Source organism: Rattus rattus, chromosome 4, assembly GCF_011064425.1.
Source record: "Rattus rattus isolate New Zealand chromosome 4, Rrattus_CSIRO_v1, whole genome shotgun sequence".
NCBI lineage: Eukaryota > Metazoa > Chordata > Mammalia > Rodentia > Muridae > Rattus > Rattus rattus.
Window position 1 is genome coordinate 81730528 of NC_046157.1, and position 12273 is coordinate 81742800.

Sequence of the window (12273 nt, forward strand, 5' to 3'; positions counted from 1 at the left end):
CCCTGACAAAGTCACTAACCCTGATGGGCCTCAGTTCTCTCTCCTATGAAAGGGGACAATAATTCCTTCCTCTAAAGATTGCTTGGGAACACAATGGCTGACATAAGCACTGTGTGAGCTGCAAGTGTCTCCTGGAGATGCTTCCCTGGAGTTCTTTCCTGTCCTGATGCTCATTAGGAGCAGAGGGAGTTGAGTGTTCCTCCTGCTGCTGTGACTAACACTCTCTGACAAGGGGCTGCAAAGACGGCCCATGCTTAACATGCTCATGGCTCCTGCCAGGACCCAGGGTCAGTTTCCAGCTCCCACATTAAGAGCTCATCCCATAACTCCAGTTTCAGGGCACACGCATACACATATAAATGATTACAGGTGCACACCTATGCACACATAAACCATTACAGGGACATATGTATATGCATATAAACCATTACAGGTACACACATGTACACATATAAACCATTACAAGTACACATGTGTACACATATAAACCATTACAAGTACACACGTGTGCACATATAAACATTATAGGTACACACATATGCACATATAAAACATTACAGGTACACACATGTACACATATTAACCATTATAGGTACATACATATGCACATATAAAATATTAGAGGTGCACACATATGCACATATAAACCATTACAAGTACACAAGTATACGCATAATTTTTTAAAAAACTTTGAAAACAATAACAACAAAAACCAGCCACTCTGACCAAGAGTCTGCGGAGGAGGGAGTTTATTGGGCTGAGCTTCCAGGCCACAGCCCAGCTTTGAAGGAAGTCAGGACAGGAAGTCAAGCAGGGACTGGAGCAGAGACCATGGAGGCTCACTGTCGGCTGGCTCTCTTGCCGTCCCGTGCTTAGCTAGCTTTCTCATACATCTCAGGACCACTTGCCCAGGGAATGGTGTCTCCCACAGTGGACTGGAGTCTCCCATATCAACTGACAATCACGACCATCCCTCAGAGAAATGTCCCAGTCCAGTCTGACCTGGGTAATCCCTCATTTGAGACTCTGTCCAGGAGACTCTAGGCTGTGTCAAGTTGACAGTTAAAACTAACTGTCAGGGCTGGAGAGATGGCTCAGCGGTTAAGAGCACCGACTGTTCTTCCAGAGATCATGAGTTCTATTCCCAGCAACCACATGGTGGCTCACAACCATCTGTAAAGAGATCTGATGCCCTCTTCTGGTGTATCTGAAGACAGCTACAGTGTACTTATATATAATAAATGAATAAATCTTTTTAAAAAAGCTAACTGTCAGCTTCCTTAATCTCCTCACTTCCTGCTTCTCTCCTCAACACAGGGGTGCTGGGGCTCTGTGATGGTGGCTGGATTATCAGTTGCTGGGAAAAAACACCATTGTGAGAGCCAGCTGATCCAAGGCTTTCCCTGAAGCTCTAATGCACTGAGGAGGAATGGAGTTCCTTATCCAACACTAGGAAATGCCTAGTAAACTCATCAATACCCTGGGGCCAGGGCCTAGGGAAGGTGTGATTTTCTCAGAGGTCCTTTGGACCCAACTCTTCCGCACAAGGAGCTGTGGTTGAGTCCCAGTGCCACTGTGTGCTCAGTCTGATATTCTTGATATCCTGTCTTACTTTTAGGCAACATTGTGTGATTAGCTTCCTGCTGACTTCCTCCCATTGCAGGAGAGCTTTCTGCTGCCTGTCCCATTCCCCCTCTGCAACACACATACAACTGCTGTTGTTACTAATAAATGAGTCTGGTGTTAGCTGTCAGCTTCTGCAAGACCTGATGCCAGCCTCCCTCTCCTCTTCGTTTGTGTCAGTCCTGGTCTACCCGCTCCGGGACCTGAACTGAAGGCCACTGGTCCGTGTCACACCATGACCAAGGCAACTTTCGGAAGGAGGCATGGATTTGGGCTGGCCATTCTAAAGAGCCGAGACCCCACTGACAGAGCAGCATGGCAGCACGCAGCAGGCTGGACCACAAGCAAGAAGGGGAGAGGGAACTCACAGTAGGGTTAAGGACTTAGGCTCTCAAAGCAAGGCCATACCTCCCAATCTGTCCCAAACAGCGCTCCCAACTGGGTATCAAGAGTTCAAGTGCCTGAGACTACGGAGACCATCTCAGTCAAACCACTACAGTGTCCTCTTCAGTGTGATCTCCTTGTGAATAGTTAGCGTGCAATGGACCTGAGATCAAGGCCTGAGTTTGACTCCCCAGGGCAGCCTCTCAAGTCAGTGTGACTACAATGAGTCACTGTCCCTCTCTGATGCCGTGTCCTCTTCTGGACAGGAACACAGAGAGAAGTCCCCCGCACACCACCCTCTAGGGCAAGTGGGTGTGCATGTCAATTGCACACGAAGACCTCACTGTCTAGAGAGGAAGAGGCAGGCAGGGAAGGGAAGTCAGCCAGCTCTGGCCTCAGAGGAATGAGGAAGTCTGAGGAAGAGAAGGCACAGAGCAGTTGCTTACGCATTAGCCCCTCACACAGGGTCAGGAGCTGTGGTACAGGAGGCAGGAAGAGTCTGAGTCCGTCAGGGAGAGGAGCTGTGGAGATGCTGCAAGCTCAGGATGGGGCTCAGGCTTCGTGGAGGAGGATGCTCTATGTAGCCCGGAGCATGGGCTGTCGTCAGGAGCTGGGTGATGCCCGCGGGAGGTTATAGAGATTTGGGCACAGACACTGCACAGTCTGGACCTTGGCAAGGCTGCCCTCCGAAGGACCTATGGACAGAGGAGACCAGGACTGGCCCAGCTGGTGGGCATGGAGGTCTTCAGCGAAGGAGAAGTTAGATAGGAGAGTGTGACAGTGAACCCCAACCCCTCACATGTGTTCACACGACGGTGGGGCTCTGTGAGCCTGCAACACATGAGAGCTGTTCACTCTGAGCCCTCCCCACTTGGGGACTCCATGGTAGGGACACTGGGAACAGGAGTGCTGTAGACACCTATTCCTCAGCTCCTGCAGCCTGCATGGCTTCTCTTTTCTCAAACCCCAGCCCAGTCTCCTTCTTCTTCTTCTTGCCTTTCTTTCTTGAGCTCCAGCAGAGCCAGTAGAGTTTGGGAGGGGCTCAGGCAGCAAGGGTACCAGAGAGGCCAGGGATGCTGCCTGCCGTGGAGAGGCAACAGGGGCTGAAGACCCCCGCACAAGCTTGCTTGTTTTTGTGCACTGAGAGTGGAGAAGTAACCCTGTGGCCACAGCTGTGCACGCTCCCATAGAGTTTACATAGTGGCTGCAGAATGCATGCCTTGCTCTGCTTACTGGGAAGAATGCTGCCAGGTCTGCCCTCAGCATCCTTGGACTTCCTGTTCCATAGTGGGAGTGGTGAGGAGTCACCACAGATAGCCCTTCAGCGGCAGAATGTCACCTTGTCAATGCTCAACTCCCCCTAGACACCCTGCCTTGCCACTGACTGATTGACACTGGAACCTCAAGGCTTGAAACCCCTTTGCCAACCTGATCAAAGGCTTTCCCACCTCTCAGACCTCCTCACAGGGTGACCTGTGCTTCCTTGGTGCCAGCATCACTACCCACTCCTTTGTCCCTTTCTTCCCCAGAGCCCTTCACAAGTCCTGTGCCAATCTGGATCAACCCTTGTTCCTTGGCATCCTACCTGAAACACTGCATTGCCATTTAAAGGTTTCCCCACTATCATAGGCTTTTAAAATTATGTTTATTTGTTTATTTTGAAATAGGTTCTCATGCAACACTGACTGAACTTGCTGTGTAGCCAAGGATAAACTTGACTTTGCCATCCTCCTGCCTCTACCTCCCAAGTTCTAGGGTGATAGTCAGACACCCTCATGCCTGATTTTCCCCTTACTGATCTGATAACTGTGAATAGCCTGTAGCTATTGATATTCCACAGCTCATGTAATGAAAGGTGGATTTATTTCAGTTTTTCTTTCTGTTGAACCGAGGGCACGCGGATTGAGAATTGAGGTCTCTCCTTCCAGCCTGTGGGTCTTGGGGCCCAATCTCAGGTTCTCAGTCTTGGCAGCCAGTGTCCTTACCTGCTGAAGATCTCACTGTCCTGTGACAGTTCGTTTAAAAATGTGTGTGATGGCTACATCGACTTCTTAGCAGTGAGTGTGGCATGTTGGGGAGCTGGGTGTATGGGGGTGACACAGGGCCTGGGGCTCCATTCTGAAGTTTTCTTTCGTACCCAGGTTTCCCATCCCCACCCTGACCAGGCTCCTTCCTGCCCCCTTGTTCTTCTGTTCCTGAGAGTAAATGTCATCTCCTTTCCTCTAGTCACCTCTGCTCCACATGAGACAGAAGGGCTGGTCAAAAGGTTCTGATCCCTGAGGGAAAGCTGGGCTTAGAGTTCTAACCAGGTCTCCAAAGAGCCTCTAATTCTGTCATCTACCTTCAGTGGGTCCATCTTGAGTGGATAACAGAGACTGTAAGCTGGAGAGGAAGTGGGAGAATGGGGGTGGGGGAGGAGAAATGAGCATCCTCTTAGGGGGAGGAGAAATGAGCATCCTCTTACTTCACTTTCCTCAGGCTTTCTCAGCCCTCAGCCCGGGCCTTATGAGGCAGTAGAGCACAGAGTCTCTGAGAGCCTTTATCTAGTTCAGTGCAGAGGCCTAGACCCAAAGCCTGCAGCTGAGGATACACAGGACCACACTGGCCTTGCCTAGCTCCCTCTCGCCCACAGAGGTCTCCGGCTTCCTCAGCAGTTCATGCAGGACTGGCTGTGGTGGCTCCTGAATCCGCCCACTGCTCTCCTCCCTTTGGCGCATCCCTCCGTTCCTGCTCCCACCCCAGCTGAGGAGGAGAACAGGTGATGGCCTGGGAGGCCACATACCTGCTCTCCTCAGTGCTGCTGCTGCTCCCTGGCCTCAGGTGAGGGACAGGGGACGAGACAGAGGAAGGATCTGGGTTGAGGAGAGGGCAGGGGCAGGAGGTGTGCACAGTGGGGCTCTGTGCTTGGGAAGGCAGAATACATGGGAGGTTGTGGCCAGCCATTGGCTGAAAGCAAATTCTGAGCATAGAGACGAAGAGGGGTCACCCCCTGAGAAGGGAGCCTATTTTCTCCTGCTGCTGCAGAGGATGGGGCTCTGACAGGAAGCGTGTATTCCCAGGCTCCCGGGCACAGGACTTGGAGGTACTTCAAACAGTGGAGGGCAAGAATGTTTCTGTGACATGCTGGTATAATCCCGGATACCGCTCCTATGGGAAGTTCTGGTGTAAGGAAACACCAGAAGGCACTTGTCAACCTTTAGTGTTGAGTGTCAGCAGAGGTGCTGAGAATCTAAGATTCTCCATCCAGGAAGATTCTCGGTTCAGCTTCTTCACTGTCACCATGACTGAGCTCAAGACGGCCGACTCGGGCATCTATCACTGTGGGATCTTTGGGAATCGTAGAAACTTCATCCATACTCTCAGAACTATCCACCTAGTGGTGTCAAAAGGTGAGCTTCCCCTTTCTATGTCGTTTTCAAGCCTTCCTGAGTCACAAGGCTCGAGATTGGAGAGGACTCAAGAAACTGCGTCCTCTAGTAGAGGGGTTGTCAACCTGTGGGTCAAAAGCCCTAGTGGGGTCGCATATCAGATATTTACGTTGTGATTCATAACAGTAGCAAAATTACAATTATGAAGTAGCAATGAAATATCTTTATGATTGGGGTTTATCACAACATGAAGAAGTATGTTGAAGGCCCATAGCATTAGGAAGTTTGAGAATGCCTAGGCGCTCTGGAGGCTGAAAACTGAGGCACCAAAAACGACCCCTCCCACAAGGCCATCAACTTGTTAAGTTTGGAGCCAACCCTAGGAGGCTTGCTGGCCTCTGAGGACACTGGTAAGAACCAGTATCTCTGAACATTTTTGCTGCTGTTGCTAACAGAAATCTTCCACACGCTCATGCTATGGCAGACATGCAAATGTTCTTTTGGGACTCAGTTCTCTCCTTCTACCATGTGGGCTAAACTTAGGTCATCAGGCTTGGCACAGAGAACCTTCATCCGCTGAGCTATCCCATCTATCATTAATCCCATTAATCCCACAGTGATTAATGTGGAAGAATCTTAAAGTTCCCTAAAGCTTTCACAACCTTCCATTCCTGAGTGTTCCTTGCCTATAATTCCATGAGAACCCTCTCCAGGGCTGGTAGGCTCCAGCACACCATTACCTCAGAGCAGATGGAGGTGGTCACATGACAGAGAGGAGGCAGGGAGACAGTAAGGAAGACTCTGGAGTGAAAGATGTGAGTCCTCATCCTGGATCCACCATTAATAAGTAAGAACCTGTGAGCTTTGGGATGGCAGCCCTGGGACCTTCACTGGTCCCTAGACCCCTTCACAGCTCATTCTGAACACTGCAGAGGTACCAGGCTCCTTGCATTTGTCTATGATGTTCAGAGCTTCAACAGAGCCCTCTCCATGATGCCTAGACATTTGGTCAAGTAAGGACCTGAAGGTCAGTCCCATCCGAGCTTTGACCCCAAGTCTATTCCATGTAGGAGACATACTAGGTGTTATGGTAGTTTGAATGAACTACCCATAGGCTCCTACAGTAGTAGAGGTGTGGCCTTGTTGGAGGAAGTTGAAGTCATGAGCGTGGGCTTTGAGGTTTCAGATGCTTGTCAGGGCCAGGGTTCCTCTTTCTTCTTGCTGCCTTCAGATCCAGATGTCTCCAGCCCCATGTCTACCCACAGCGCCCTTTGATTCCCTCCATGATGATCATGGACGAAACCTCAGAGCTGCAAGCCAGCCCCACTTAATTTTTTTCCTTTGTAAGAATTGTCATCGTCATGGTGTCTCTTCATAGCAATGGAAGCCCAAACTAAGACACATGTCAAAAGTCTGTGGCGTGTTCAAATGTAGTGCAGGCAGGGCTGGAGAGACAGCTCTGCTGGTGAGGGCCTGACATGCACATGCGGGTTCTAACCTCAGTTCTAACATTAAAAAGCCTGAGGTGGTGGCCTACACTAATAATAGATCCTTGAGACACACTGGCCAGCCAGCCTAGCTAAATCAGCAAATATCAAGAAAAAGAGGAGACACTCTGCCTCAAAAAGTAAGGTACCCTGAAGGAGGACGCCTGAGGTTGATATCTAACCTCTACATGCATGTACACCCTCATACATGTATATGCACACTCACATGACAATTTATGTGCACGCATACACAGGGATCATTTACAAAGTTTGAGTTCCATGGGCCACAAGTCTTGTGGCTCTTGCAAATAAAAAAACAAAATGAGACACAACTCTCTCTGAGCTCTGAGGAAAACCGATTCATAGTTCAGCCATCCTTTCAGGCTTACGGAGTACACGCTGATGGTGTGTACAGAGAGCTAGGTCAGGTAAGGATGCCTTGGAGGCCAGGGTTTCTAGCAGCCTGGCTTTCTCCCAGAATCTTCATCTGAGTTTCAGGACAATAAGAAGTGGATTTCCCTTGGGTAGCACAGTTCAGTAAAAGGTAAGCAGTGGACTTGGAAGACAGTTGGGTCCCATTTCCCAGATCTCTAATTAGAAGTCACATTCTTAGGAAGCCTCTTGCAATCTACCCTCCTTCTCCCAAGATGCCATCGGTGGCCCTACCTTGGGCTTCTAAACTGTGCATCGCAGGCCTTGCTGTGGGCATAAACAACTTGAAGGTCTTATTTCAAATGCAGACCCTGCCTCAGTAGACATGAAATGACACTTGCTTATGAGGAAAAAGTCTCTAGGCTCACTTCAGTAGTGACAAACGTACTCACAAGTCCCCACTATGAGTTTCTGAATTCTCTGAGAAATAGCCTGTGCCTTGCAGGGCTCTACATCCCCAGCAAGTAACAGTGGATGTGTCAGGGATGGCAGAGAGCAAAGGAACAGGCCTCACTCCCTAGAACCAGGAGAATCTGTGCCAACCCCAAGATGGGGCTCAGTTGCAATACACCAGTACAGGACAGCCTGAGAGTGACGTGACTTCCAGAGGCAGCAGGAACAGTGTCAGGAGAGGATGGGGCTGGTGGAGAGTGAGCAGCAGGCAAGAGAATTCCCAACTCAAAGGACCAAGAACTCTTTCCCCATTCCCCTCCCCCCTCCTCCTTTTCTCCTTCCGTTCCTCTTTTACTCCCTCTGACTCAGGATGACTTCATACTCTCTCTTTGGAGTTTAGCAAAAGAAAACCTTGTTTCTTGGATGGCAATGTTTATTTCCATCCTCAGCTCCATTGCTTTTCATCTACTCATCTGTCCATCTGTCCATCATTCTATCCGTTCATCCATCAATCTATATTTACATACATACATTGGTCCCTCCATCCATTATCCATCTATCTATACATACATACATACATACAGACAGACAGACAGACAGACATACATGCAAACATACAAACATACATACATCTCTCCCGCCATCCATCTCTCATCCATCCCTCCATCTTTCCGTCCATCCACCCATCTACCCATTCATTATCTATAAATGTCTTCCTGCAGTTTCTTCAGATGTGTCCATCCCTGACATCATTCCTATTGCAAAGCTGACTGCAGTTTCCATCCTCGTTACCACAAAATACTCGCCCAGTGACACAACTACGACCCCATCCCTACCCAAGTCCACTGCTGTGGTTTCCTCTCCTGATCCTGGAGTCACCGTCAAAAATGGGACAGATCCTACCAGGTATAATTTCTTGGCTCCTGGCTTGGACACCCTTCATTTCATCATCCTTGTGTTGAGAGGATGTGGGAATGAGGATGTGGGGTGGGTGGAGCACGATCAGATTTGAGTCACCTCAGTCTGTGCAGATATTTCCAGACATGGAGGGGGTGACTGGCTGTATAGGAGGCTCCTGTCCTCCCTAGCTCGCTCTCATGTTTTCTTGCACATCAGAGTAGTGGGGGGATGGAAATGGCAGTTTTGATGAATGCTGTTAGTCCTGCCAACCCAGAAGCAGGACAGATTCTAGACTAGCTGTGTATGTAACCTTGGGTGCGCCAGGGACCTGTGACCCAACAGTTCCGAGGGACGCTGTTGGAATCCCAGATCAAAGCTAGAGGAGGCTATCAACTGCCTCCCCAGATATTGTATGACAACCATCACTAGCACTGCTCATTCATTCTGTTTGACTTTACTTATTTCTTTATTTGACTTTAATGATGGTGGGAGCACCCTCCTATAGACACAAGGCGCACACTACCATAGACTGAAGGAATGTCAGTTTGTGGAAGTGCTTTGCACTTTTTTTCTGTTTGTACTTCTAGGAATTAAACTCGCCAGAGCTCCTGGTTTCCATATGCTAAAATAAGGTTTTTCAAGAGATTGTAACCCATGATTATGCCAGTCACCTTTCATCTTTGTATGAGCGCCTGAGACAATAGGTTTAACAGAGGATGGGTGTACTTTGTCTCCAAGTTCTAGAGGTTTCAGTGCATGGTTTTGGGATCACAGAGAACACAAGATATACCCACAAGGCATATCATGTCACCTATATTCCCAGTATCTGCACCCTCTTCTGGCTCTCATGGGCAGACATTTCACCTACACAGTGCATAAACATATCAGGCAAGCACACATATACATAAACAAGAATAAATAAAAGATTGTGCAGATGATTCCCCAATGTTGAAATGGGCTGGTGGTACTGCAGGGCGGCCATCTTGGGTTTAGTCTATTAGAACATTTCTCTATGGCCGATCATTGGCTCAGAGAATGGGCTAAGGATGCACAAGAATCTGGTTCCATTTTCAGCATCAAGAAAAAACATATTCCTAGCAAATTAGATGTGGTGCGTTCATGGTACTAATTTCTCTGAGAGTGTAGACTCCTGTCCAAGCTTGGAGGCAGGCCTAGTGTTTCCCCTCTTCGCATTGTTTGCTTGGTACCAGGGCAAGTGTCTGGCACAGGGTAGGTACTTATTCAGCCTTCAGGGAGTAAATAACATTTGCAATCTAGTGAGTGTTAGCTAGCACTGATCTTTCTTTTCTTTTAAAAATATTAACTTTTCATTGCACATGCCTATGTGCATACATGTGTGTGTGCGTGCGTGTGTGTGTGTGTGTGTGTGTGTGTGTGTGTGTGTGTGTGCTGTGTGTGTGTGTGTGTGTATGTGTGTGTGTGTGTGTGTGTGTGTGTGAGTGTGTGTGTGTGTGTGTGTGTTGGTGTGTGTGTGTGTGTGTGTTGGTGTGTGTGTGTGTGAGTGTGTGTGTGTGTGTGTGTGTGTGTGTGAGTGTGTGTGTGTGTGTGTGTGTGTGTGAGTGTGTGTGTGTGTGTGTGTGTGTGTGTGTGTGTGTATGTGTATGTGTGAGTGTGTATGTATGTGTGAGTGTGAATGCATGTGAGAGTGTGTGTGTGAGTGTTGGTGTGTGTGTGGTGTGTGTGTGTGCTTGCGTGTGTGGTGTGTGTGTGGGTGCCTGTGTGTGTGTGGTGTGTGTGTGTGTGTGTGTGTGTGTGGGTGTGTGTGTGTGTGTGTGTGTGTGTGTGTGCGTGCGTTGTGGTGGGTGGGTTGTGTGGGAGTGTGTGTGTGGTGGTGTGTGTGGTGTGGGTGTGTGTGTGAGTGTGTGTGTGTGGTGTGTGGGTGTGTGAGGTGTGTGTGTGTGTGTGTGTGTGTGTGTGTGTGTGTGTGTGTGTGTGTGGTAAATTGTACACCTGAGTTCAGGTGCTTGAATAGACTGCAGAGGCATCGATCCCTTGGGATTAGAGTTACAGTAAGCTGTGAGCTGCCCATTATGGCTGCTGGGAAATGTAACTCAGGCCCTCTGGAAGAGCAGTATATGCTCTTAACCACTGAGCCACCTTCCCAGAAGTTACTTTTTCTTCCTTGCCTTTATTTTCCAAGGCACAGGAGGTAGGCGCCCCGCTCACATTCTGACTACCGCTGTACCTCTTCCAGCCGCTAACTTTATCCAGTGTAGATATAACGGGGGATCATGCGCCAATTCTGATCATTGTTGGTCAGAGTCCAGACAGGACAGCAGCAGCCATCCCAGCTGTCCGTACAGAGAACTGCTGGGATTCAATGAGTTCTCTGCCTGGGTGACAGAAGAGCAGAGCCCCTGCCCTGTGGATGGGCAGGCATTGTAGGGAGCCCCATCCTCCTGTGGCAGGGACTTCCTCATAGGTAGGGCATGGGAAAGTAAACCTCATGAAAATGTCTAGGAAGTAGTCCTTGGCAGAGTCATTAGGGAAATGAGGCTGGGCAGGGAAGGAAATCAATAAAGGGTCACAAACAGGGCCAGCTTCCTGGGTGTGCCGTAGTGTGGGTCACACAACAGAGTCTGGTGAACACCTGAACTTGCTTCTATCAAAGCAGAAGGCCTGGGGTGTATATACCCCTGCATCCAGTCACTGGGTGAGGGCAGCCCTACGCAGTGCATGGGTACATGGAGTCTGTCTTAGTCAGGGCCTCTGTTCCTGCACAAGCATCATGACCAAGAAGCAAGTGGGGAGGAAAGATTTTATTCAGCTTACACTTCCATGTTGCTGTTCATCACCAAAGGAAGTCAGGACTGGGACACACAGGTCAGGAAGCGGAAGCTGATGCAGAGGCCATGGAGGGATGTTACTTACTGACTTGCTTCCCCTGGCTTGCTCATCTTGCTCTCTTATAGAACCCAAGACCTCCAGCCCAGGGATGGCAGCACCACAATGGGCTGGGTCCTCTCCTCTTGATCACTAAGTGAGAAAGTGCCTTACAGCTGGGTCTCATGAAGGCATTTCCACAAGGGAGGCTCCTTTCTCTGTGGTAACTCCAGCTTGTGTCAAGTTGACACACAAAACCAGTCAGTACAGAGACCGACCACCTCAGGGGCCCCACAGTCTGTGCAAAGTCTGGGAAAGAGATAGGTGAAGTGCTGCCCTGAGGATGTGCCCTGCAGCCCAGTGCATGACAACAGCTCACAGCTCCAGGAAACACAAGAGAGCCCTGGCAGCCTTGACTTGGGAAGCAGTGCAGTTAGCCAAGGCCAGAAGCAGGGCCTTTCTAGCAGCAGGGTCCTCTGGGGGCCGAGGCTGGCACCAGGGAAGGTACTGTGGTGACCACAAGATGAGAGACAGGAGCCAGCCTCCCTGCATTGGTTACCACTCCAGCTCTGTCAACTGCTGACCTTACCAAGTGGCCTTGGGAATATTGTCACCCTGGTAGGAGACAGGCAGGAGGCTGGAGAGGGTGTCAGCACAGAGGGGCATGTAACCCCAGTCTATCAGCATTTGCATGACTACGTGAACTGCCTTCAAGATCATTATTTTGATTTATTCTTTAACTGAACTCAATTCTATTTCCTAGTGATTTTCCATGATACCTCCGCCATGTCTGTCTATCTATCTATCTATCTATCTATCTATCTATCTATCTATCTATCTGT

General features: G+C 49.4%; 1 protein-coding gene across 1 annotated transcript; it reads left to right on the plus strand.

Annotated features, from left to right (window-relative positions):
• The first annotated feature begins 4768 nt into the window (after positions 1 to 4768).
• LOC116898402 (triggering receptor expressed on myeloid cells 1-like) lies at positions 4769 to 8699 on the plus strand. The gene is made up of 3 exons (XM_032899689.1): positions 4769 to 4827; positions 5032 to 5396; positions 8410 to 8699. Exons 1-3 carry the CDS (start codon positions 4769 to 4771, stop codon positions 8697 to 8699), a joined length of 714 nt encoding a protein of 237 aa, XP_032755580.1.
• Positions 8700 to 12273: the final 3574 nt, after the last annotated feature.